This window comes from Cnephaeus nilssonii (assembly GCF_951640355.1).
Source record: "Cnephaeus nilssonii genome assembly, chromosome: 5".
NCBI classification, from domain to species: Eukaryota; Metazoa; Chordata; class Mammalia; order Chiroptera; family Vespertilionidae; genus Cnephaeus; species Cnephaeus nilssonii.
In genome coordinates this window covers 35,758,955-35,786,673 of record NC_137076.1, presented here as the reverse complement: position 1 = coordinate 35,786,673, position 27,719 = coordinate 35,758,955, and the positions used below count along the sequence as shown (strand labels likewise).

The 27,719-nt window shown below is 52.3% G+C and overlaps 1 protein-coding gene across 3 annotated transcripts in view; it reads left to right on the top strand.

The window, feature by feature from the left end:
• Positions 1-626: 626 nt before the first annotated feature.
• Positions 627-27,719, top strand: part of FAM167A (family with sequence similarity 167 member A) — a 39,932-nt gene continuing 12,839 nt past the window's right edge. Inside the window, exons 1-3 of one of the 3 annotated variants that reach the window (XM_079772863.1) lie at positions 627-787; positions 7,106-7,200; positions 18,938-19,722. In XM_079772863.1, coding sequence (XP_079628989.1) covers positions 19,330-19,722 — 393 coding nt within the window. In that variant the 5' untranslated portion in view covers positions 627-787; positions 7,106-7,200; positions 18,938-19,329. Of the gene's footprint in view, positions 788-7,105; positions 7,201-18,141; positions 18,647-18,937; positions 19,723-27,719 lie in introns of those variants that run through there. The other 2 variants (XM_079772865.1, XM_079772864.1) reach the window with 2 other exon arrangements.

Here is a 27,719-nt window from a genome sequence, read left to right as displayed (position 1 = left end):
GCCCCACTTCTGGTTTCTCCTTAGCCTCTCTGAGCCTCCGTTTCCTCATCTGTAAGCTGGAAATGCCCCCTCTGCCTGCTGGGTCGCTCTGACAGTGGGCACAGGTTAGGCACTGGGTAGTGGGAGTTGCTGCTGATAGTTTGAACTCCAGCCGCTTGTGGGTGGAGTGTGAGCTCTGGGCTTGGCGGTGCCAGACGGGGGTTCTCCTGCCCCCTCCACGCAGGCAAATTGCTGACAGTGGCAAAGCCACGTTGCCATGCTTATGGGAACACTGCTTAGGTTTCGAGTTTTTTTTTTTTTTTTTTTTAAAAAGAAAGAAAGAAAAGGATATTTGGATTTGGTTTCGTCTAGGGTTTGGCAAATGCGTGCGCGGCGGGGCGGCCGCTCTGGTCCAGGTCTGGGCGGGGAACGTGCAACTAGCGGGGCGTTAGGACCCGGTGCGCGTCTCCCGACCCCGCGCGCCCAGGTCCTGGAGCCGCGGGAGGAGAGGCTTGAATGGGAGGCTGGAGGGGGATCGGGCTGAAAGGGCTGCCCGCGGAATAGCTCTGCCGTCGCCAGGCAACCATCCTGACGCAACGCAAAAAAAAAAAAAAAAAAAAAAAAAAAAAGTCCCTTAAAAAAAAAAGAATAGTGCTGAGAATTCACGGGAGCACGAGAGAAAGAGAGGCAGGAGCCGGCTTAGCCCCCGAGGCCGGGCCAGAGGCTGCGGAGCTGGGAGCCCGCGTCGGGAGTTGGAGGCGGGGACCTCGGTGACACCCCTGGAAGGGGCCTCTGAACACCCCGGAAGGTGGGTTTGCGGCCGGGGCGGAGACGTTCCCAGGGCTGGGAATCGGGCTGGGGTATGTGGCTGTGACCGGCGGTGCGGGCAGGGAGGGGGCTCGGGGCGCGCAGGTCTCCAGGGCGGCAGGGGCGGGAAGCAGCCTGCCTGGATCTGCGGGAGCACCGATCTCAGGGCGCCCTAAGGGCACACCCCACCTCACCGGCCTCTGGGACTCTTCCCTCGGCGGGCGTGGGACAAGTGGCTGGACTCCATCTCCCAAATCACAGCTGGCCACCTCCAGGGTTAAGATCTGCGTGGAGATTTGGGGTACCGGGTCTGAGAGGGAGGAGCCCCACTCAGCTTCTCCAGGTCTACTCCCAGACCGCTGGTCATCTCCAAGCCCACCCTGTCCCTTCTGTCTACTTCAGACTCAGCGACAAAGTTCCTGCCCTGAGCTGCATTTGTAACTCAGGAGAGGTGACCAACCCACTGAGGGTGCTTGGGCCCAAGGGTGCTCTGCAGGGCTGAGGCCCATGTGATCCGGGGGGAATGCACAGCCCAAAGGGCCCGCAGGAATGAGCAGGTCAGCCCTGGAGGCTGGGTCACTGGGAGAGCCAACAAGTTCTGTAGTCCTGGGAGTGAGCAGGTGTCTCCTCCCACCAAGGCAGGTGGGATGTTCTGCTTTGAAAAAAACAACAAACACACACACACACACACACACACACACACACACACCCTATTGCCTGCATCTGGTTTTCATTCGCCTTGGTGTGTGGTTCCTCCTGAGAAGGTCTGGAAGGCAGGTTGGTTTCCACGAACTCCCAGCCATTCCTGGTGAGTCCCAGGCGGGATGAGCCCAGGTTCCCATCCACAGGGCCATCCCCAAAGTGCTCAGGGAGGCCAGGCTCTGAAGCAGCTTCCCTTCTGACCCAGGCGGTCCTGCTGCCCACCAGGCACAGATGGGGAGTGCAGAGTGCCAGGCAAAGTCCTGGGAGAGCAGAGGTGGCCACGCATCGCTGGCCTGACCGCATCCACAGGATGGGAGCTGCTGCCAGCATGTCCGAGGGGCTTGGCAAAGCATCCACGGGCTGTATTTAGAGGGGAAAGATGACAGCTCTTCTGTGCTGAGTGCATTTACCAAGCAGGCACTGTTTGAGACGCCTTCACATCTGTTGGTCATTTTGTCTTCACAATTGTCCTTCCAGGGGACATAATATCCCCATTTTGCCAACCAGGCTGGAGAAATGTAGTAACTTGGTACAGTTCACGTGGCTGATGAAGAGCAGAGAGAGTCATTCAACCTCAAGTGCCTGACTCCTCACTAAAACAGTGCCCTTAAAGGATGGCTGCTTTAGCAGATCCAAGGAGAGAGACCTAGACGGGGGTGGACACCAGTGTCACCCAGAGCTGTGTGACTGGCTCATCCTGTGACCTGGGAAGGTTCTTGCCATCTCCAGAGACCCTGTGGAGCCAGGAAAGCCATTTCTTGTATCAGGAGTCTGAAAGGCCCTGTAATCGGGCCTGGCTTGCTTCAGCCCTGCTGGCCTGAAGCAGAGAGAAGGGTCCACCCCCCCTCCCTTTTTTCCCTTGCCCATCTGAAGACCCTCAAGTTCTCATGCAGTTGTTCTCATCTCTCCTTGTTCTCCCAGTTACATGCATGGATTTCCACTAGATTATCAGTCCCGCTTCCGTATTCACCAGCGTGGCCTCTAATAGGAACTCTGGCCGGGAAGTAAATTAAGGCAGAGCCTAAGTATTTCCTGAGGTAGATCCACAGAGCCCCAGGCCAACGAGGAAGAAACTGCTTGGTAGGCTGCTCACACACTTGGGTAGTTTTGCATAAGTAAATTTTGCTAGGGGAACACTCCCTTGGCCTGATAACAGTATCTGAAATTCCCAGGACCCTCTGGGGCTGTGTTCTCCCCACAATGGTGCTTTGCTTGACTGGGAGGTTGAGCTATTTGCAAAGGTAGAAGATGAATGATAATCTGAGCAGTTTGCTCTCTGGTTTACAGACTAGGGGTGGGGGAGTCCTCACTCATGAACTGGAAATTCTTTAGGATTAACCAGGATGGCTCTTTTTTTTTTAATCTCTTTATTGATTAAGGTATCACATATTTGTCATCATCCCCCCATTCCCATCCCACACCCCTCCCCACACATCCCCCACCCCCCTGTTGTCCTTAACCACTGGTTAGGCTCATATGCTTGCACACAAGTCCTTTGGTTGATCTCTCCCCTTTACCCCCACCCTTCCCTACCCTCCCTCTGAGGCCCAACAGTCTGATCCATGCCTCCTTGTTTCTGGGTCTGTTCTTGTTCATCAGCCTATGTTGTTCATTATTTCCCCTAGATGAGTTAGAAATACACTTATAAGAACCAAAAATGAGACAAGCAATAATGGTTATGGTGACAGGCAAATGAATCAGTCTGTAGTGAGTTTCTTTCTGGGCCAACAGTTCTTTTGAGACCCAATTTCAATGTCCAACAGTTCCTTATGTGTACATGTCAGCACTGACATTACAGTTCTGGATGGTGGACAAATGGTGGTAATGCAGGTCTGACTCTCTCTGGTTTGATCCTGGGCAACCTGCAGTGATGCACAGCTGCTAACTGCTAGTATGGGAAGGCCACATCAGCGTCTTCCATCTCTGGACTGCTTCTCTTCTGTCTTCATGGCTGGAGTAGTCCTGTCGATTCCTCTCTGTTGCTGGAATCCACATGGTCTCGGAGTTGTTTTCTGAAAATATACAAACATATTCTCGACCAAAAGTTAATAAAGGAATATTTTCTATAAATTTGACTTGGGATCCTATTTCATTTTTTGCCCAAATGATTTTCCTCTGGCTTGTTTTGTCACCTTGTGTGTTTTTCATGGAAAGAAAGCAGGATGGCTCTTAAAATGCAAATGTAGCCTAGGATTTGGCTAGGGGAGGGGAGTAAGGAAGGAAAGGCACATTCTGAAGCAGACCTTGAAGGGGTGAGGCTGTGTTGAATGAGGGCAGTGGGTACATGGGAGCAGGTGAGACTGGGGTGGGAAAGAGGCTCAGAAGGGAGGTGACATGTAAGCCTGGCTAACTTGTTGATCAGCCTGCAGAATCTGAGCTGCCGCAGAGGGTCAAGCTACCCACTTGAGTTGGGAAGGCTACAAAGATGAGCTTCTCCATGGTTAGGAGAGTGGCCCTGGAGCATGGAAGCCCGGCTCTCCTGATACTTCCCCATCTTTATCCTTCCTCTCCCCCAAGACACACACACTTCTCTCACAGATGAGGAAGGAAAAAAGGAGAAGGAAGGTGGGCAAGAGGAGAACTCAGAGGCTTGGGCTGCCCCATGCCCATCTTATCTCCTCCTGAATGCTCCCTGACCTTCCCACCCACACCCTGCAACAATGCTCACCCATGAGAAACTCCTTGGAGAAGGGAGTGCAAAGAGCAGCAGCCCATCTCCCAGTGGGCCCTGCCCATCAAGGAAGGGCTCTCCCGTCTCTAGTGAGAGAGGGGTAGTGAGCTCTCCAGCACCAGGGGCCTCTTCACACCTGGGTCCCTGCCCAGCAGCCTTTGCAGAGCCCCAGGAAGGTGTGGAAGTTCAGTTCCTCCCAGGGTGCAGACTGAGCCCCATTTCTTCCAGGCAATTTCTCTAGTATGGCCAGACTTTCTCCTCGGGTATTCTGGTCCAAGTGTGGGAGTTGGTAATGGGTCCCCAAAGACTTCCTCATAGGGCTTGTCCTGTGGGAACTCGAAGGGAAGAACTGATTTTCCAGATACATAATGGGCCCAGACAGTGACCTCTGCCTCAGCCACAGTTTCAGGGTTTCTTGAAGACTGAGCAGCATTTCCTCATTCCAGAAAGCCAACAGAGCCTGTGAGTGTGACCCAGAAGGCCAACTGGGGAATTCTCAGGGGGATGAGTACCCAGGAAGGTTCTGGATCATGATCCTGAACTGGAGGCCAGTGAGGCCCTGGTGCCCCTGACCACCATCAAGTTAAAAGTGGCGCCACCTCCCTCTCCTGTGAGCATTTATTGACATGTGCTATGCTCTGGAGACAGCATCCTACTGTGAACTGACCTGAGTCCATTTGGTCACAACTCTCAGGTTTTGTTGTGTTTGGTTTATTTGTTTGACAGCAGCCATGGAAAACTTTGAGGACGCGAAGGCAGACCTCATTATCAAGTCGAATAAAAGCAAGCCTTTGACCAAATTCTGCCACATATGCAGATATTTCTGAGCAACTATTTATTTGCACATGGGTCCAGCAGTGCTCACACAGTTTGCTCTGTGGGCTAGTCGCAGCCATCTGCGTCTCTAGATGCCCTGACCACACATCCCTTGAGGTCTCACTGCATTCTTTCACCTGCTCTTACGAGAGTCAAGTGTGTCTCAGAATTCATTTGGCCAACCCACACGTCTTGAATACCTCTGCTTTCACCAAGGAGAATGCATTTCTAATGTTTATTCTGCTAATTATTAAATGCCTGGTATTGAGCGGACAGAATGACAGCTAAAGTGCTGGCCACAGTCCACTGGAGTGAGGTGACAGTGTTATTAGAGGCCAAACTAAGAATTTGCATACAGTCTACTTCATTGGATCCTCCCAAAGCTTTGAGGTGGGTTCCATTATGATCCCCAGTTCATGGATGAGGAACCTGAGAACTATGGGGTTAAATCAATGACCCAAGGTCATAGAATTACTAAGTGTTCTTAGTAATGTGGAAGGAGGTCACACGTCCTGCTTTCTGTTCTGCTTGTGCAGTGCCTGAGCCAAATGTCCCCTCCAAGCCCCAGGCGCGCGGGGGGCGGGGGGGGGGGGGGGGCGTTGAGAGGGTGGGGAGGGGGGCGGGGCAGTGCTGCACCTTGGGTGAGTGGCAGGCAGTGCCAAATGTTGCTGGTCAGGCTGAGCCCAAGCTGGAACCACCCTCAACTCCCCATCCTGGAGTCATTAGGACGGGGCCCTGCCCACACACAGGGAAACTCCAAGGGCCCTTCAGCCGCCTGGGACGCCGGCAGGTCCAGACATAGTATGAAAGCGAAGTGACTTGCGTGAGCACGGAGCACACCATGAGACTGCTTAGGAAGTCCTTGTGAAACCATTGAGTTCGGAACTTGCAGAGTAAGAGAGAAAGCCAGTCATCAGAACAAACCCGCTTGAGCTGGGACTTGTTGATTGTGCTCATTTGAAGTTGGAGCCAATTATCCTGTGGATTGGGATAGTCCTAAATCGGTCTTGTTCGGGGGACTGAGACGAATGCCAGTCGGGAGACACTTTGGTAGGCCGCATCCCGCTGCCGGAGGATTGTGCATCCGTGGTGTCCTGAGCTGTGAATGGTTCCGCAAGTTTTAGCCAGCTGTTCCCTGTTCTCATAGCCAGAATACCGGCTCAAACCGTGTCTCCTTTGATCTCTGCAAATTGCTTTAAAGGCCACCCTGTGTCTACTTTCTGCTCCCTGATCCTTGCTGCCATGGCCTTTGGACAGAAAGTGTCTGTGGTCACATGCGGCCGCCGGCAGGGCTGGCCACAGGCTGCCTCTGCCCTTCGCGGACATCTCTGCCTTGTCAGGTGTCTTCATGGAGGAAACCTTGCTTCATACTCTTCCTTTCCCAGGGCTGATTCCGTGCCTCCCCACCGGGCTCTCGGATTCCCAGGCACCTTTCTCTCGCCTGTCAGAGCAGAGCAACCCTTTCCCAGGGCCTCACAGCCTTGGAAAAGCCACAGTGGCAGAGACTCTGGGGAGCCCGCAGCCCCCTCCCTGCAGCAACCTGCACTTTCTCCTCTCCTTTCAGTGAGGCAATAAATTAGATTAGATCTATGGCTCCCAGGAGCCAGGGTCTCCCCCCGCCCCCCCGCCCCGGCCCCCAACAGGGAACACAACTTTTCCTTGGTGATTTTCTCGGCAAATTCTTTCACTGGGCAGAATGATGGGAAAGGTCTCCACGTTCCCAGCCTATGGCAGAGGCCTGTGAATCTGCTCTAAGCAGCCAGGAGCAGCACCCATCAATTATTCAGCACAAACTGAGCGCTCTGAATGTGCAAAGGTCTTAACAAGTATTTTTATAGATTCTAGCCTCACGATAGCTCAGCGAGACAAAGCAAGGCTTCCCTGTATTCTAGACAACAGGAGCTCAACCTGGAACCAAGATCAACCCAAGCCAGGCAGCCGCACTAACGGTGCTGTGTGACCTGGCAAGTCTGGCGACTTCTCTGGTTTGTGGTTGTTCTGTAATAACTCTCAGGAAGGTCTCTCCAGCCCAGGCCATCCTGTGTGTGTGTGTGGAGGCGGGGGTGGGGGTGGGTGTCTGTGTACTGCAGTGTGATTTCAAAATGTTAGCGATTGCTCTTGTTGTTTCAGGTGTGGAAACAGATGTTTTGAATAAGCTGAGGTGCAGCCATTAGCACAGGATGTTGCAAAGCCACCTGCACTGAGAGACACATCCAGGAGTACAGGTGGGTCGGTGCCTCTGCCTCTGCCCCCGGTGGGTGTGGCTCTGTGACGTGGTGACAGAGTCTATGCTGTGGTTTAGAGTCTGTGCTTGGGGTACAGGGAAGTGGAAAGGCCGTTGCACCAAAACGCATTTCTGAGGGAGAGAAGTAGGAGCTTTAGAGGGGCAGTGAGTTGCCATAGTAACTGAAGGTGGGATGGGGCCCTTGGGGCTGTCTCCCAGGCCAGGAGCTCTTCTCTCTCCTGCTCCTGGCTGAGTGTCTGTCCAAAAGGGTTGTCTTATTCCCATCTCCTAGCAGTAGTGCTAGGACCCCGGGTGGGAGGTGGCCTGGGGCTGCCTGGAGCAGGAGAGTCAAGGGGAGTGAGGAGCTTTCTCCATGAGGCTGAGAAAGATGGACCCTGGAAACTTTCAGGTTTAGATCCTTCCAGCTGAGCTACCTCAGCTGAAAAGACACCCTGTTTCTATGTGTCTATATTTAAATCCTATGAAAATATCCAGATGGCCTTGCTTGGCCAGGTGTTCATCCAAGGGACCAGTCACTCTTGCCAGAGTAAGACCTAAAAGGAATGTCTGTCTGGGTCACATGCGTGTTGCTGGGGGTGGCGGCAATGGGCAGGGAGCTATAACTCAGTCCCTTCAGATCACCTGAAACGATGCAGGGGTGGTGCCCACAGAGGGATGCTAAACAAAGACATAGCCGACCACCTAACAGGTACATCAGAAATGTAACTAAGTCATGCAACTCAGGAAGACCAGGGTCAGTACCCAAGACTGGTGTAGAAAAGTGCTAAAATTTTGTTTGGAGAGAAAGTGATCAGTTCCACTCAGAAAGAGCAATGACTGTAGAATGAGGTGGTGAACTAGGCTCGAAGACTTAGTCAAATTCAAACATGAGTTTATGGGGAAAGGATAAAGCATAGAGTTTAGACCAGCCTCCCCCAAATCCCTGCCCTACCCCCACCCCCAATTCAGACTCACTAGAAACATCTTGATCTTGCAAGTCTTACCCATGAACCTGCAGGAGGTCTTTTGGGCAGGAAACCACCTGGATGTGTGAACTATTCAGGCTAGAATTTGTTCACTGATTCACACCATTGCAGTCTCCAGCGTTTATTGAACATCTGCTGTTTGCAGAGGCCGGTGCTCAGGACATAAAAGAGAAAGTAATGCCCTTCCCATTGAGGAGCTAGACATCTGGTCAAGGAGACAGGACACTCTCACAGTTCAAGGTCGTACAGGCCAGTGAGCCATGAGCGTCATGGAAGCCAGTGCCAGAATTCAGACAAGGAATGGCCTAGAAGGTGGGGTGTCTTTGAGGGCTTAGGAGAGGAAGCAAGCCTTCAGTTAAGCCCTAAAGCAGAGCTTTAGAATTGGTGAGGAGCAGGGAGTTCCCAAATGGACCAATGACAAAGGGATAAAAGTTCTCCTTTATTCATTCATCAATTCAATCACTCATTCATTCATTCATTCATTCATTCAACAAGTTTACTGAGCACCTACTATGTGCCAGGCACAGCAGTAAACACGAGAAAGTCACTGTCCTCAAGGAGAAGTCAGGTGACAGAGCCAGGGCTTGAGGGCAGGGAACATAGCCTAGAAGAAATGGCTGGATTCTCACAGTGGTTTGCTGCCGGGACAGGAGGAATAATCCATGGCTTCCAGGAAGTGGAAGGGGGAGGGTTCTCCTTTGTGGGCAGCACGCAGCCCCGCAGGTGTGCTCTCCCCTGAGGTGTAGATCGAGGGCACATTTGGGAAAGACCCCACTATCATGTGCACTCTTGACACCACCCCACTTCTCTCACTAGCATCCCCGTTGCACATCATAACACACACGCAGCAATGTAACCCGCCCCTATCCCCCCACCTATACACTAGCACACACAACATCCCAACACAATTCTCTCCCACCACGCACACGTAACTCGTGCCAAGGGTCTGGTCTCTGGATGTCCTTCCCCCCTCTTAGGCGCTCCCAGTACCAGCTCTGACCAAGACCTGGAATAAAGATGAGCCAGGATAGATGATCTGTGTAGAGCCAGACCAGCGGGTGTCTCTTCCTGCTTCGGTCACCATGGCAACCTCTGATGAGGAGAGAAAACACACTATCTGGAAGCTCCTGGGAGCTCCCTGGCTCCAGTGGGCAGCTCTGTGGGGCGCAGGCCTGTGTCCCCCAGCCTCTCAGCCCCAGGCATTAGCGCTCCTGCAAGTCTGCAGAACACAGGCGGGGATTTCACTGCCTCCATCCGCCGCCGCTGCCGCAGGAGGTCAGTCCTGAGTCCTGGCCCTGAGCTCCCTCTTTTAGTTGAGTCCCAGGGTTTATGAGTAAACCCAGACCAGAAAGCCTGCCTTGTCACAGCTCCGAGTCAGAGTCCCAGGCAGAATGACCCCACATCCACCTGGGGGAGCGGGGGCGGCCGGGAAATCATTATCTGCTTTAGAAAAGGAAAGGAAGAGACTAGGGTGTGAGTGTGGCCTGAGCCACCCTGAATTTCTTTCCGTTTATAAAACAGGTTCTAGTCCACGGAGCCCTTCCCTCACTCTCATGGCTCTGCAGGGTGGATGCTGTATCACCCCATTTTCAAAAGAGGGGCAGAGACCCAGGCAGTGAGGCAAGGTGACTCCCCAAGTCTCACTGCTCCCACTGGAGGTGGTTCTGGTCTCAGAATGCAGACCTGCAGCCTGGGGAGCTGGGGTCCCCCTTTGATCTCAGCCTCTGAGCTGCTCTCAGTCACGTGGGCCCTGCCTTGGTCTCAGGTAGGAGGTGGGAGGTGGCCTGGCCTGGCTAAGACTGGGAGTCAGAGTGGGGGCTTCAGCTGCCTTTCCTCAGGCTTCTGACTGCCCCCCGCACGCCCCCTCCCCCCAAAGGATAGGGAAGATGCTGCTTGTCCTTAGGCCACTCCTGAGCTCAGGGAATGACTCTAAGGAGGGTTTGAGGCTTAGTGACACAGACAACACACTCAACAGAGGTGCTGGCTTTCAGGAGTGATCCCTGACCTGGCTGAGGAGCATGACAGCCACAGAAGGGGGTGGACGCACAGAGGTGGCAGAAGGCTCAGCAGTGGGCACAGAGCCAGAGGCACTGTCCCCCAGGAGCGGGCCTGCTGCTGTGGTCTGTCTCCTGCGGGGACATTCCTGCTATGAAGAATTGCCCTACTCTGGTTAAGGATCCTGCAGGATCTGAGTGTCCTCAGCAAGGCAGGCCTGGGGGGATGGGATGACTGCCTGCCTTCATGTGCCCACCATTGCCTACTATCCCCTCTTCTGTTGCTGGAAGCAGGGCCGGCCTGGACTGCAGGCAGGGCCTCACATGCCTGTGCAAAGCAGTCTGTGGCTCCTCTATTGAGCGTACTGAGTGTACTCAAGGAGACAGGACACTCTCACAGTTCAAGGTCGTACAGGCCAGTGAGCCATGAGTGTCATGGAAGCCAGTGTCATGAAAGCCAGAATTCAGACAAGGAATGGCCTGGAAGGTGGGGTGTCTTTGAGGGCTTAGGAGATGAGGCAAGCCTTCAGTTAAGCCCTAAAGCAGAGCTTTAGAATTGGTGAGGAGCAGGGAGTTCCCAAATGGGCCAATGACAAACCAAGGGATAAAAGTTCCCCTTTATTCATTCATTCACTCACTCACTCACTCATTCATTCAACAAGTTTACTGAGCCTAAAACCAGAGTGTGTCAGTTTACGCACAAGGACCCTTGAATGGCACTTCTGCCGGAAGGAAGAGTGTAAGTTTACATGCATGAAGTTGTTATGTCCTCACCAAGCATTGCCTGTAGTCGACTGTAAATTAGGAAACATAGCTATGAATGCAGATGGACTCCCAGTAAAAGCTTCTTTAAGAGGACAATGGTCACCACCCCGTGGTTCTCCCTGGAGGTGGCACCAGCCCCTCTAAAGGGCACATGGAGTCATGAGGAGGGGAGTCACGCTGTTTTATGCCACTGCTTAGCCCTCAGTTATACATTTTGCCTCCCCAAATGGATTGAATGTTCCCCCTCATTTCAGCCAGGGCTCTTGGTTGTAAGCATCAAAAGACAACATTATTGTAAGGTATTCACAGAAGTGGCAGGAGGTAAAGACTCAAACAGGCAGAACCAGGGCTGCTGGGAAAACAGAGGCGAGCAGCCCTGTAAGTGAAATGACCCTCTGAGACCAGTTCAGAGAGGTGCTAGGGTGTTACCCACACAGCACCCCAGACCACTTTTGACACCAGGCATGTGAGTTTCCACACCAGCCAACCGATTCTCTGGTTCTCTGCAGCCACCAACTGGGTGGCCTACAATTTAACTCAATTTGACACTGTCTACCTCAAGCTGGCATCAGATTCGCCAGTTAGGGGCTCAGTCCCACTAGACTGTCCCCCACATCACACATCAATCGCAAGTCCCAGGATGTCACCTGTATTTCTAAATGACTGGTTATCAATCAGGAATCACCCACAACCCCCTCCTGAGATTCAGTCATTTGTGAGAATGGCTCACAAAACTCAGGGAAACATTTCCTTCTATTCACTGGCCAGGTGAAGAGGTGCCTGCATAGGACAAGGTGTGGGGAAGGGTGCAGAGCTCCCACGCCCTCCCAGGCATGTTGCCCTCCCAGCACCCCTGTCTTCCCCAACCTGGAAGCTCTCTGAACCCCTTCAGTTAGGCTTTTTTTGGAGGCTTCATTAGATAGGCATGATCCATCACCTCATTATTTCCCCCTGGCCACCGGCCCTATCCTGAGGGACTATCCAAATGTCAGCTCATTAACATGAGCTGTAGTGGGGTGGAGAGAGCCTTGCTATGAGTAACAAAAGATGCTCCTTTCATTGTATCAGTATGCAGCTGTCTCAGGAGCTGGGGACAAAAAGCAGACATTATAACAGAGGTTTTCCTATCACTCTCGTCACCTAGAAGATTAAAAGGGTTTTAGGAGCCCAGCCATGGTAGTTCAGTGGTTGAGTGTCAACCTATGAACCAGGAGGTCACGGTTTGATTCTGGGTTAGGGCACACGCCCAAGTTGTGGGCTCAATCCCCAGTAGGGGGCGTGCAGGAGGCAGCCAATCAATGATTCTCATCATTGATGTTTCTCTCTCTCCCTCTCCCTTCCTCTCTGAAATAAAATATAAATATAAAATGTAAATATATATATATTTAAAAAGGGTTTTAGGAGCTCTGTTTCAGGAACTGGGGATAGAGACCAAATATATTTCTTATTATATCACAATAACAGACCCCCCAACAGTCCTTGACCAGGGATGACTTAGCTAATCCCACCTTCCCTGCAGGTCACATCTGCCTCCGAGGCTGGATATGGCCACACATGAACCCCACCTGACCCTCCATTCTGCCCTCCTGGGCCTGGGCATCTGATAGGCCAAGTTCAACTCACATGTTTGCACCTGGTTGCCAGGGCACCTGGTGGCCAGGGAGGAGGGAGGACGTGATCCTCTGGTTTCAGAGGGCAGGTGCCCGGCCTGTTTGCTCTCCCGCACAAAACAGGGAGCTCCCTACAAACAGTAAACGGCAAACAAACAAAAGACAAATATCAACAAATACTGGCCATGTTATTCTATATTCTTTGTCCAACACATGCTTATGTTGGCTGCAAGTGTCAAGTCAAAGAAGCTTAACCAAGGAGCATATATAAGCTATATAATCAGGGTCAGGTGGTGGCTTCCAACAGGGCTGAGGGCCTCCAGCTATCTCACATGCTTGGCTTGGTTCGTCAGGCAGCCCCTCTGCCTGTGGTGAGCGAGATGGTGAGCCAGCAGCCCCAGCCAGCAGGGAACATGCAGCTCCAGGATGGTTCTGATGCAAAAACCCAGGAAGGCTCTGATTGGCTCAGCTTGAGTCATGTGACCACCCTGAAGCAAGAGAGGGAGCGTCAGTCCCCAGCAAGCACATGGAGGGGCTCCCCATGAGGGGGGGGGGGGGGGATGCTCCTTCCAGAAGGAGGGAAGGGATGTTGAGTGGAAATTGCCTGATGATGCTGGACAGGGAGGGGGGCCTAGAGCTGTACCCGGGATACTGAACAGCCCTATCTGTGTACCAGCACCTAGTCCTGGCCCTTGATGCAGGGGGAGGCCGCTCCTGTCTTTCTAGGGCCTGATAGCCTATGTCCAGGACTCTGAGGTCAGGGCAGTCTGATAAGCACAGGCAGTGAAGGTGCCATTGCAGGAAGTCCAGGTGCACTCTGCTTCCCTGAGCCTGCCCAGACTGGCTCAGACCTGAGCAAGTACATAGGCCACCGTGAGTGAATGAGTGAGTGAGTGAGTGAGTGAGTGAGTGAGTGAGTGAGTGTGTGAGTGTTGGGGGTGGGGGATCGGAGAGGGGAAATCTGTTCCATTTGCTCATGTAGCCCATGAACATTTAAAGAGAGCAGCATGGCGCTACGTGCTAGAGGTCCCAGGATACAAAGCCTGGTTCTCACCTTCATGAAGCCCAGTCTGGTGGACGACACCATCAAGAAGGCCCTGGCCTGGATGGTGTGGCTCAGTTGGTTTGAGTGTTGTCCTGTGCACTGAAAGGTCACTGGTTCAATTCCTGGTCAAGGGCACATACCCAGGGTTTAGTCCAAGGTTGGGGTGTGTACAGGAGGCAACAAATTGATGTTTCTCTCTCTGTCTTTCCTTTCCCTTCCTCTCTAAAATAAAAAATAAAAAAATAAAAACACAAAAAGCAAAGAAAAAAAAAAAAAAGACGGTCCCTGGTAGAAGTGCTGTGGCTTGAAAGGGCCAGTAAGCCCAGTGGTTACAAGCCAGGGTGGAGCCGGCTGCAGGGGTTCAAATCCCAGCTTCACCTTTTAGTTCTGTGATCATGGGCAAGCTAGTCAATCGCCCTGTGCCTCGGTCTCCTCGTCTGTGCAATGGAAACAATGATGATACTTGCCTCAGAGGGTTGTTGTGGGGACTAAATGTGTTAGTGCATGTAAAGCTCTCAGAACAATGCCTGGCGTGGTACGCTCTGAGTAAGCATTAGCTAATATTGTTGTGATGACATAATTGTTTCTCTGAAGTGCTCTTGTTGCACACACGTCTCGGGCAAGTTAAGGAAAACTTCCTGAAGGAAAAAATTCCTGAGAACTGAGGCGTAGAGGGAGGGAAGGGCATTGCAGGCTGAGGGAACAGCTTGTACAAAGTCACAGGACCTGAGAGAGCGTGGGATTCAGTGGGACAGGAGTGCTGGACAGGTGGGCTTTTATGGAGAAGAAATTGAACGGTTCTAGCAAAGAACCTAAGAGCGGAAGGAGCAGGCACAGGCCCGTAGATCCAAACAGAGAGCGCGTAGCTTTCTAGTTTCTCAGGAGAATGTAGGGCAACAGGTCTGAGAGAGGCAGACAGAGACAGAAAATGGGCCAGCGGCCCCCTGTACCATTCCCTGCCCTCGGAGCCCATCTAGGAAGTGGGTTTGAAAGTTGTCCAAGTGAACAGATTAGGTCATCGTGAGGCGAGGTGTTGGCTGAGTGACTGAGCTGCACCCACATGGCCCCTCCAGCAGCCGGAGGAATTAGCTCATGCCTGGCACAGCCCTTCCCTCCCACAGCCACCGCGGTCCAGAGCGAGCCAGGCAGCCTGCTTGAACAGCAGCCGCTGTGTGCAGAAAGGCATGTCCCCACTGCAAAACGGCCCACGTGCCCCGGGGCTGGTCCCTTGCAGGGGGTGGGGTGGACTGCCTGGGGGGACTATGGTCTGACCTTGTTTTTCCGGCTGCCCCAGGTCCCAGGCCTGGCTTTCCTTCTCAGGCTCTCGCCTTTGCAAAGGCCCGAGAGAAAGTGTGTAGAAAGGACTTAGGTGAGGTGTAAAGAAAGCCTGACTGTCCAGGCGTTAGAGGGTCCCTCCTCCAGAGCCCACGTCCTGGAAGTTCCTGGTTTGTCCAGATGAATGGAAGCCCCCACTGCCATTCTGGCTCAGGAAGCTGTCCAGCGCTCCTCTGCCCCCTGCACCTGGCTGGTGCCTCTGCTGCAGCTCATACTGGGTCCAACTCAGTCATGCCTGGCCTGGCCTGCCTGGGTGACATTCTAGCTGGAAGGAAGGGAAGAAACCCCACTGGGCCCTTGGGCACTGGGACATCCAGAGAGGCAGTGTTCCCTGGTTCAGTGACCAGGAGGACAGATTCGGTTTTAGCAAATCTCGGGGAGAGCTGGGGGCAAAGGAGGCAGTCGAGAACTTGGTCCCTGCAGGCTGCACGTGACCACACCTCCTAAAGGGCCGAGTCCCTGATCCACCACACGTGCCCTGATCATAGTAATAATCCTCAGGCAGGGACCGCGCTTTACAGTTTGCAGAGAGCTTTCACAGGTGAGTCCAGCTGATTCTCACAGCATCCTTAAGAGGCAGATGGGGAGGCGGGCGCCAGTGCACAGATCAGGAAACTGAGGCCAAGAGGAGAGGGCTGATTCCAGGTGCTTGCATTCCACCCCAGTCCTTGCTCTCACCTCGTGGCTAACACAGTCAAATCTGGGTCACCTGGGGCCCCAGGCCATGAGCAGGGGGTGTTTAAAATGTGAGCAGGAAGGGAAGGGCGTGGGGTATATTGTGGTGATTTTGTAAGCTGGGCTCTTTTTCCTCCTCGCTATGGCAGACCTAGTCTGGCATGATGAAAATGCAATTGAGACCTGAAAATCGGGTGGGAGGGAGAATGGGGCATCCACTGACTTCATCGCAGTTGGCTTTCAAGGAAGGATGGAAGGGTGCGGAGATGGGCTCAGGTCAGGGACCACCAGGATGACTGCTCGGGGCAGCCCGAAGGGGCCGTCTGGGGCTATGACTGATGTGGCACTGATAGGTCTTATCATCTTAATAATATTTTTTAAATTAAATTTATTGGGGTGACATTGGTTAATAAAATTACATAGGTTAAGAATAATACTTTTTAAAGTGTGACTTTAGAGGTATACTTGTTTGAAGTATGCCACTCACCAGGTTAAGGGCTCGCTATTTGCTACTTTAATCCTCATAATGACGGATGAAGCCCACAGTATTACCCCAGGGTCTGCTTCATGAGCGAGGGACCCAGGCAGTCCCACAGGGCCCTGCGCCTGGGTTAACCCTCTGCTGTTGCCATCTTAAAAGTCTTCATTCTTTTTGACAAGGAGCCCTGCATTCTCATTTTGCACCAAGTCGGGCAAATTACATAGCCGGTCCTGGTGACCCCCACCGCTCAGAAGAGGACGCAGAAGCAGAGTGGTCATAACGCAATATGCCCACGATCGGAGAGCTGGGTGCCCCGGGGTCTGACCCAAAGGCCCACACCCTCTGGAGTAGAAAGAGGCTGTCTGGAGTCTGCAGACTGTGCCTAAGTCCCACTCCTGCCACCTGCCCGGGGCCGGGGACGGGCCCTTCAGCCCTCCCACCTGTGAAATGGGGTGATCCCTCCTGCTGCTCGGGGCTACTGGGAGGAGCAGTGGTGTGCACAGGGGTGCTTTTACACACTCCCCGAGGCTCAGCGGATTAAAGGATCATCATTAGCTGACTCACAGTGTGCTGGTGCTCCTGTTAATGCCCCAAGTTGCCCTGACGTTGTCTTCACAGGCCTTCTCTGAATTGATTTAGAAACTGATAAGTAACATAACCTCCCCCTTCCCAAGGAGCAAGGAGGCAGACTCATAAAGCCATCCAGTCATGAATGTCGCCCACCCCAAAGGGAGACCCTTCCCTAATAGGTCTCCCTCCGCTGCAGATGCCCTGCCGTCTTCCGTGGGTGTGTAGCTGGGGGAGACGGAGGGGACATGAGACTTCCCATTAGTTTCATCTGCTCACGGTTGCCTGCAATGAGGTCCTCTCCAAAAAGCATTGCTGGAAATAACCAGAGCTCCTGTGTCCGTGGGAAGAAGCCTTTATGGGGTAAAGCCGCCCCAAGGCACACTCAAAACAGATCCTGGCAGCTCAGCGAAGAGGCAGACGGCGCCTGGGAGGGGCCCCAGAAAGTGACGAATAGGTCTTTAGAAGAGATTCTAAAGACACCTGTGTGACCACGTGACTGCACAGAAAGACACCCATGAGAACACCCCACCTAAGCCTACAGAATACATGGACCAACCTTAGTTCTGCCAATGCCCCAAACCCAGGAGGTTGGTATTATGGCCCCATTTTATTGGCAAGGAAACGGAGGCTCAGCTAGCCTGACAGCAACTACTGCTAAGGCAGTCTGATTCCACATCTGGTGTTTCTATCTCAAAACCAGAGGTTCTTAATCCTGGCCCCACTCAGACCCATTGGGAAGCTTTAATATATTCCGAGTCCCACTCGAGATGAACTGAGTTACAACCCCCGGGAGTGCGGCGTGGTAATGCACGTTTGTGGAAATTCCTCAGGGGCTTCCCACCTGCGTGGTTGGAGGTGAGACGCAGGTTTCTCTGCCATCAGTTGGGGTGGAATAGTCCTCCTTGGTCCTCAGGGGTGCCCCAGAGCAGGGGCATCAGAGCATGGGGAGAAGGCAGCCAGTCTTCCTCCGGGAAGGTTACAGTGCAGGCGGGGGTTGTAGAAACACCTGGGACAGCCAGCCAGCTCTGCTCTTCTTGAGCACCTCCTCGCCCGAGTGGGAGAAAAGCCGCACAGCCTCCCTGAGTGGCCCTGCCTGTGTTCTGATTTTGCTCCCCTCCGTTTCTGCCTCGTCCTGTGCCTGCCCACCATCACTCAATGCCCGGCCCCCTCACCGCAGACAAGCAATCGCACTCTCAGTTCCAGGTTTGTTTCCTTGCAGAGACTGCTTAAGGCGCCTACAAGTCAGTAAAAGTCTCTTCCTCCCCCCACTCTTCCACACCAAGGTGGCACCCTCTCCAGGCTGCAAGTGCCCTGTGTTTTCCAGGGAAGCTCTGTCTTGGACGTGGTTCCTTATCCCTTCATTCTTTTTCACAGCTTGCCTCAGCACAGATTTTTTTTTTAAGCACCCCAAACGCCAAGAAGTTCCCTCCATCGTCTGAGTCAAATGGTCCTGCTCTGATGTACCCTGTGTGTGCAGGGACGTGGAGGTGGTGGCGGGGGAGGGGAAGGGAGTTCTAACTCCAGGTTACTTCTCTACCCTGTGCCCTGATATTATGGGGCAAGCACCTTGGCTCAACCTTCTCCCCAGAGGTGGGGAGGCCAAATCAGATGAGGGAGCTGATGCCCTTGCCCAGGAGGCACTGCTGTGTGGGCAGGAACATGATAACCATCTTCCCAGAATGGTGAGTCACGCTGAATACATCGGCTCTTCATGGGCTCCAGGTCTATTTGCTTCCTCCTCTGAAGAGTGAAGTAGGTGTTGTTTTGGGAGGAAGCAGCTGAGAGTGCACGGAAGACTGGCCTTGAGGAGCTGGTGCCTGAGGACAGGTGCTGTGGTGGGTGGGGTGGGCAGGTTCAGTGGTTCCTGGACCCAACGGCACCCCTGCATCTGCACGGGGACCCTCAGGCAGCTGCCGCTCATGGAGACCTGAGCCCTCAGAACTGAGCCACCTGCCCATGTCCTTGCTAATTGCGGGGAGCTCTTCGGTGAGTCATTTAACCCCTGAGAGACGCCGGTGTCTCACATGTAGAATGGGGACAAAAGCCAGGAATTACAGACTTGCAGTGTGGATGAGGACGTAATAGAGGTGCAGTCATTTCCTAAATCATGAAACACTGTACAAAGTATTGATTTATTATTACCTCCTCTGCACCAAGTTAAGGCATTAAAATCGCCTCATGTCTAGTCCCGAAGTAGCAATTAGCAGCCTTGTCGCTGAACCTGTCAGTGTCCCCTGCTCACAGCCTTTTCTGACATTGTTCGCTCCCTTCCTGCAGGGCCTTCCTGGACTGGCCAGCAGCTTCTCGCCACCTGCCCTTCCCCACAAGGGGGGAGCTGCTTCCCCGCCCATCGCTGATCCGCCTGCATCTCCGGGACTGATAGATCTTCTTGGCAAAGCTGCCCCAAAGATTCCTGCTAACGCTTGTCTGTTCCTGCCTTGTGCGGGGCATGGCGCCCACGGGACTCCGGAAAGAATCTTAAACCCGGAGCTCTAGCGCTGCTCTGGACGGCACTCTGTGCGCTCCTGCCGAGTCCCTGTCGGCTCCGGGAGCTGCTCACACCCCAGCGATGCCCATGGGAGCCTTGGCCCCAGCTGGGTGAGACCATTCCAGAGTGGGCCCCAACCTTACCAGCCCCCAGGACTCCCTCAGCACCTGCACCACCTCCCATGTCCGACCACCCAGCAGGCTCTAGGATGTCTGTGCCCCAGATCCAAGTGGAAGAAGTGCTGGTGGGGGAAGAGGTGCTGGCGGGAGCAGCCCCACCTCCTGACGACCACCTCCGCAGCCTGAAGGCCTTGACGGAGAAACTGAGGCTGGAGACCCGCAGGCCCTCCTACCTGGAATGGCAGGCGAGGCTGGAGGAGCAGGCCTGGCCCCTCCCCAGGCCGGCCGCTGAGCAGCGGGAGTGTGGGGAGGAAGAGCCCTCCCCGCCGAGAGAGCCCAGGCAGCACCCGCCACCTAATGCAAGTGCCAGCCAGGATGCCGGGACCGGGGCCACGGGCAAGCTGGAAGGCTTTGAGAATATCGACGAGGCCATAGCCTGGCTCAGGAAGGAACTGGTAAGTGGCTGCCCCTGCAAGGACCCCAAGATGCCATTCTGTGTGTGTGTGTGTGTGTCTGTCTGTCTCTATCTCTGTCCCCCCCTCTCTCTTTCTGCCCCATCTCTACCTCTCCCAAGGGCACATCTGTCATTTCCTATTAAATCAAAGGTAGACTTTATTGCCATGTAGTTACATGACATCCATGCATCAATGAGCCCCTAATCACAGGTACTTCTGAAGCAAGTGTTGCCCATGAGGACCTGAGCCCATGAAGGTGTCCCCAGCCTTCCCCAGTGCCACTCCTGACGTTAGTCTCATACTCTCGTCCCTGGGCTGCTCAGGGGGCTCCTGGAGTATGGCTGCCCCTTATTTCTGAAGCCCTCTCACCTTGCCATCCACCCAAGCTGCCGCCTGGCTCCTGTGGCCATCCATTTAGCAGACGGAGTGGTCACTCTCCTGGCAGTGCTGTGCTGGCCAGGGCAGAGCTGTCGGGGCACAGAGCTGGGGATGGGGGTGGGGGCGGGGGCTGCTGTAAGTGGCTCGGGCTCAGCCCAGCAGCACTCTGTGGATATTGAGTGGCGGACAGGAGCTGCACGGAGGGCGGGTGGCTGATCAGGCCTGCGGTGAAGGCTTTGGGCTGGGCCTCAGAGGCCGAGTAGGAATCTGCCCAGAAGTCCGGGCTGAGAGGGCATCCAGGTGAAATGAATGAAAGCAGCAAGCATGGGTTTGGGAGCTGGGGCCAGCAGTTTGACCTTTTCTGCTCACGGGCTCAGCAGGCTTCCATCAGTGGCATCTCCCAACAAGTGAGAAAGGGGTGGGCATGTAGGGCTGTGTGCCCTTAGCCCAGGGGAGAATCTCTGATCCCAGGCCTGCGGGCCTCTCAGCAGAGCCAGGCATGATGCTAACCCTCCCATGCTCTCAATGCCTGCCCTGTGCCCCATCACCTGCGGCCCGGCCACACCTGCCCAGTCAGGCCACGCTAACCACAGGTGAGTCAGTCATCAAGGGCCAACTCCCTTCCAGAGCTACCAGTAACCTCTGAGTCAATGGTGTAGGCCCGTGGTCGGCAAACTGCGGCTCGCGAGCCACATGCGGCTCTTTGGCCCCTTGAGTGTGGCTCTTCTACAAAACACCATGTGCGGGCGCGCATGTACAGTGCGATTGAAACTTCGTAGCCCATGTGCAGAAGTCGGTTTTCAGCTCTCAAAAGAAATTTCAATCGTTGTACTGTTGATATTTGGCTCTGTTGACTAATGAGTTTGCCGACCACTGGTGTAGGCAGAGCCTGTTTGGTTGTCCTGCACAATCCTAAAAAACACATCCCACTGGGGCCTGGAGTCCCCCATGAGTTGAAATAACCGTGGCTGGGGCAGGGGGTGTTCAGGGACTCGGGCATCTAATTGGAAATCTTTTTTTGGTTTTAAGTTTCGATATTGAGACTGCTTCTTAAAACACACCATTCCTCTATGTCTGTCTTTAGTAACTGGGGTGTAAGTTGTTTTGCATAAAAGATGCAAAACATCTGTGGATTCTCTGTGCCACTGCTCAAGGGGGTGCAGGAGGGGAGGAGAGATGGACCCACGGTGGCCAGGGCAACCCTGGAAGTTGCCCTTTCAATTCCTGAGGCTGAACTGCTTTCATTTGTTTTCACAAAGAGGAACAAAAAATATTTCCATTAATCAAGGATTCAGTTTGTTGGGTTAGGGTTCATTTGAGGTTTTATTGCTTTGCGGAGCAGAGGCTTTTACTTTCTAAGTGAGCATTCCCCGTCGGCTCTCTTTGGGGTGGAGATCGGAGACGGAGTTTCCTGTGTGTAAACCAGTAGGGAGTTCTCTAGAGCTTGTCCTCATCCTGGAGCATCAGAGAGAGGTGCCCTCAACCCAGGCTGCATATTAGAATCTCCACGGAAACCTGGAAACCTCCCAAATCCTAACCACATCCCAGACCAATCAAACGAACATCTTGGCAGGGGCGGGGGGAGGGAGGATTTGAGGACCCAGGCATCAGTGGTTCTTAAAGTGCCCAGGTACTTCACAAGCCCACTCTAGGGGGTGAGCCATTGCCACAGGCCCACGGGCCATGCTCATTTTTGTTGCCAAGCCGTTGCAAGCCAAGCAGAACAAGTAGTCTGGCCAGAGTATGCTGGCGGAGAGGAGGAAGGTGAGCCAGGTCGAGGACAACTGTGGGTAGTGGATAGAGTAATACTCCATAGGAGGAGGGAAGAGCATTAATTGTTAGGACTAACTTGGCTGCCGAAGGCTGTGCTGGGTGCAAGTTCCTCAGCCAGGGACTTGACCCCTCTGGATGCAGGAAATTGGAAGAACAGATGAGTGACAGTAGGTAGGTGGGACATGCTTTATTATGAGCAAAGCAGCCAGCAACTGGCTGGTCAGTGGCAGCTTATATACACCCTCAAAGAAACGAGGCCTCGTGCCAATTAGTGACGCTCGCTCACTCGCTCACTTGTGCTACATTAACATAAACAGGTTATCTAAGACGTCAGCAGTCACTAGAATGCGTGGGTGTGGGGGCAAAAGGAGAAACAAGATTAGAGGGAGTCCCAGCCCTCACTCCATTACCTCTTTGATTCTTACAATAGGCCTGTGTGATTGCAGTTATTGTGCCCCTTTTACAGATGAGTAAACCAAGGCTCATAGAAGTCAGATGACCTGCCTAGAATTATATGACTAGTAAGTGGCAGAGCCAGAGCTTGAACTCAGCCTTCCCCACTGGGAGTAGAGTACTTTGGGGAGAGAGAGAGCCAGGAGATGAAGCTGGAGAGATAGCTCTCCTGCAGAGGGCGCTGCTCAGACATGCCACTCTGGCTGCAGGGTAGAGAATCTCTTACAGCAGCGACTCAGATTCTAATGTGCATACAGGTCACTAGGGTCTCTTGTTAAAATGAAGATTCTGATCCTAAAGATCTGAGATGGGGTCCAATGTCTGAATTGCCACCAGGCTTGAAGGTCATGCTACCCTGCTGGTCCACAGACCACACTTCGAGAATCAGGACTGATAGGCAGGCAAGACTGGGGCTAGGGGACTAAGAAGGGACCCCAGAGGGAAGCCCAATGATCCCCAAGCCTGTATCCTGAGCCCTGTCCCTTTTGGCGTGGGGCTCGGCCAGTGCGTGGGCTCCTGGGAACTCTTCACAGCATCCTGCATTGAGGGTGCAAGAACCCAGTTCTTTCAGAAGAGGGTATGTGTAAGGTCAAAAGCAACCCAAACACAAAAGGGCAGGCAGGCCAACTCGAATGCATGCAATTCTGCCCTTTTAGGAGATTAAACAGTAACAAGGCAACTCGTAAAATCCTTTGATTGAATTAAAAACAAGATTTCAACATTTGAATAATAAACCCATTCTCCTGTTTTTAAGTCTCAGTCAAAACAGTAAACTCCGTCATTGTTTTTTTTTTCTAATTTATCATCTGTTAACTCATTCAAGGTATTATTTAAAATTACCAGTTTTTTTTTTAACTCAATGAAAGTAGTTTCAAGTAACTTTTAAGCCCAGAATCAAGTTTTCTCTCCCCCTGAGCAAGCGCTCTCTGCTGATTTGTCCGGCTCAGGTGCAGATTTGTTTCTCCCCCTGAAGTGGCCGAGAAAACAGACTAGAAATCTGTAATTCCATCACCTCTGGCTGTTTTCCCTACAGAAAGCCAAACACTCAATATGACCGGAGCTTTGGCTCAGTGGTGGGTTTGTGCCCAGTGGCTCTCTGACCTTCATGAGGCGGTCCCAGTAGCGGTTACCGCGACCAGCAAGGCATTGGTTGTCCATGTTGACCCTTGTAGAGGCAGGCCATGTTGGTCTGGAAAGATCGGCTTGTCCACCCCCTGCCTCCTGCAAGTCCAGCTCAGAGACACACAGTGACTGCCTGGATCTTGACTTGTTTCCAGGGCTTTAAAGGCTCCCAGCAGCTCCCTCAGGGGTCTCCTCTCCCTCTCACTTTCCACCAAAGGAAATGACAGTCACTCTTGACTGCCCCCAGGAACTTGCAAGTAGAATGGGTTTGTTTTGGGGGTTTTTGTGTGTGTTTTTCAGGCTCTTGTGTTGGGAGATACAAGGAAGGTGTTGCTCATCAAGGTGTAGCTATTGGCATTGCCCCTCCAGGTAGGAAGGCCTGAGTGTTCAGACAGGGCTGCCGCCTCTGCCCAAGGTGGCTTCGGGCCACCTGGCTCCTCCAGGCCCACATCCAGCTCTTCTGTTCATGGGAGACAGACTCAGTACCTGGTTACGTGGCCGTTGTGCAACTCTGATATTTCCAGACTGCTCACCTTGCCAGAAGGTCGCAGTCTTCAGCTTCCCACCTTCGGTCAAGTGGCCTGGGCTGGGGAGGGGGAGCTAGAGAGCGCAGGGCCCTGAAGCTGTGGGACTGAGCCCTCTGGCTGAATTCAGAGCAAATCACAAATGTGTCTGAGTGTGTGTGATCCCAGAGCTAGCAGCTGGGGGGGGGGGGGGGGGTGAGGGGGGGTTGGGATAGGGGGAGGGGGAGCTCTCTGTCTTCTCTTTAATTCTGCTGCAGTGCCCCCCTTGCCAACATGAAAGGCAAAGAAAAGGGAGAAATCTTCTGCTTGGCCCGAGTGATGCCAAATGAAAACAAAGCATTCCAGCTTCCTCCTAAGGGGTTGTCTTTGTAGTGAGAATCCCTGGGCGATGGCAGATATTTTTCTTTTAGCTTCACGCAAAGTGTTGGATCCCTGCAGACAGAGCCCCTCAAAGGTGTTTATGGTTGTTAGAGAGAACAAAAGGAAACCTGACAAGTTTTCACCATTCCAGGGCCTGCTGTGGCAGGAGGCTGTAGCCCTGGACTCAACTGGCCCCTCTGTGGTGGCTGCTTGAGTTGCTCCTCCCTGGTTAACCCTCTCCTGTCTGTGCTGGGCAAGCAGATGACTGGGCTGTCCAAGCCCAGTCCTCTGAGGCCAGTTTTACCATTTCTGCTGAATGAGATGGCCGAATGACAGTTCAAACTCACCGAGCATCTTTCGATGGGGATGGAGGTGATAAATGTGAAGATGGCGGCCACATTAACGCCTTCCATCTAGGGAGCATTTTGTGGTCCCAAAGGCACTGATACATACCGTTTTTGGTGGCTTGGAGGTATTTGCTATTCCCATTTTATAGATAGGAAGGCTAAGATTCAGAAAGGATGAGCCCAAGGGTCACAGAGGTTGACATGCAAGGGTGTGGCTAAACCAAGACACAGACCTGCATGTCCTGGCTCTGGCTCCAGATATTTTTCCTTTGTACGAGGTATAGCTACTGGCATCAAATGTTTGAGTCAGTGGGGCCATGATTTGTCAAAAAGCCCACATTTGAAACCCTGCAGTTGTAGAAAGGGACACATACATGTAAAGGGTTACAGAGAGCTATTAGCAATGTCTCATAACAGCCTTTAGCAGGGACAGGACAGCCATGCCCATTCTATGATGAAAATAATAACTTGTTCAGAGCCACCAGCTGCTGGCTGAGCTGGGTTAGATCCACAAGAGAATTCCTAGTCCAGGTGACCCTTTGCTCCAGGTGAAGTCTTTTCAGTCTGTATGGAGCCTCTCAGCCTGTCCACACCAGCAAGCTGAAGGAGAAAAACAGTGTTCTGTTCCTCTGACCGAGGCTGGGCCTTTCGTGGTTACTACAGAATGTATAGACAAAGGTGTCAGCAAAGGAAATAGGTCAAAACAACAATGGTCTTTCCTTCCTGGATGCTAATATCATTCTTCAGACTTTTCTGTAGTTTCTGAGATGTTTAAATGGAAATATATATAACTAGTGGACGGTGCACGAATTCGTGCACGTTGAAAGGAAATTAATTAGAAGAAATATTTTAATATTGCTATTCGCCCTTACTCTATAGTAGAAGTGTCAACCAAATTCACGATCGACAATGACAGATGGAAACACACCCTTGCGACTGGCGCCAATGAGAGCTTTATATGTATCACACATGTGCAAGTCAACTTAGCCTTTTATAGATATAGAACAAACTTGCTTAATAGACCTGCTTTCTGATTTAGCTAAACTTTTTCCAGCCCAATGAAGCATTCCAATTTCTCAGGTAATTGTCAGTAACACAGCAGTAAATATCAACATGAAGCACATTATTATTGTAGATCACAAAGGGAGAACAAAGGGTAAAATATTTAACTGCATCAGTGTTTGACTGTATTCTGTACAGTGAGAAAACCTGAAGTCATTTTCAAGGTCCACCATTTCTTACTTCTTTTTAGTCAGGTCAAGTTTCTAAGCTTTCTAAATCTCTGTTTTCCAGCTAATGAAAAGAAAATAGGATTCCACCGAGTCTATCTACCTACTCCAGGACTTCTGTGGGGGTCAAATGAGATGAGGCATGGAAAATGCTTCACAGACATTTGGTTACAGTATAAACTGTTTCCACCTGGGTATAAAGCAAGTCGTGTTCCTGGGCTGAAGAAACTGCAAGGAGGCTAGTCATAGCTAAGGAGAGGAAGCCAGGTGTTGCAACTTGATGTCATTACCCGGATGGAGGGAAGGACAATTAGCATATTAGCCTTTCATATAGATAGATCAGGGAGAAAAAAGATAAAAAATAAAAGACAAAAGAAAGATAAGAACCAAATTCCTCTCTCTCTTGCCAATGTAATTGGTACACATTCCTCATCTTATAGCCTGCAGATTTGAAAAAAAGAAAGTGGCATAGAATCTCCTAGAATAAGATAAGAAAAATGAGGCCTGCAATCCCCAGAAACTCCCTACTCAGCATGAGAGCTGATGAGGTGGGGACTGTGGACCAATGAGATGAAGTGGACTAGGAATCAGGAGGTCTCCCCTCCCTTCCTTTTCTTGGCTGTCTTGCAGTGCAAAGGAGAGGCAGAGGGAAGGAGAAGAGGTCTGATGGTTGTGTCCAACCAGAATAACAGCACGAGGCAGTCTCGGGCTATAAGATACAGGCAGGGTCCTTTGATCCAGTCCTCTGTCTATTCAATACAACCCACGTTCACTAGTGCCTAGGCCTAGGTGCTGGTGTGGGTGGAGGCCCAGGTGAATGTCTTCATGGGGTTTCCCCCTTTGTGGAGGAGACAGACAAGTAAGCACAATGACAAGGTGTGACAAGAGCTATACTAGAGATACAGCAGATACACTTCCAAAGTGCTTGGGGAACCTGAAGTCCACGCTGAGTGGTCACCGTGTGCCAGGCACAGTGGGCAATGAGATTAACCAAAGGGAAATACACAACCCCCCGACCTCCTCAGCAACCAAATCCACACCTTTAAGCATAACTGACATTAAGCTTCTCCTTATTTCTCCTATAATAATTAAAGCCCAGTTCCTCCGATGGCCACCCTCCTGGTTTAATAACTATACAACCTGCTAGTGTCTAATGGGTAGTGTGGGTGAGGCTCCAGGACATGTGTTAAAAATACGGAGCCCTCCCGACTCTCCGTAGAAGTTCTGATTCCATACACCTACAGTAGTGTCAGGAGTTTAACAGGTGCCTGTGGGTGATTCTCAGGCCATTGGCTCATTAACCGGTCACAGGCAGAGTGGGAAAAGCATAAAATTTCTAACTAGATTAGACTTCCAATTAGGTTGTACCACATCTTAGCTGGGTGACTTTAGGAAAACCAACTAGCCTAGCCCTGGGCTTTGTCATTGTAAAATGGGGATAATAAATACCTACCTAGCAGGGAGTTATGAGGGGACAGTGAGGAGGGCAGGAGAAAGGCACTGAGCACCTGCCAAGGAACTAGGTTTTGCGCATTCATACACATTACATCATTCAATAGGCACTATCACTACCCCCATTGTACAGAAGAGAAAACTGAGGTAAAGCAATTGCCTATGATCAACCAGCAGAGCATGGATTTGAACCTATATCCGCCTGACCTCTGAACCCCTGCTTTGAACGGCGGCTACCAGCCAATTGTTCCTGTGAGCAAATGAGTTGGAGTACACTTTGTATTTTATAAAGTTTTATGCTCATTCAACACATTCTCTCAATTCCTGAAACTTTGGGACATTACTCTCCAAAGTTTACT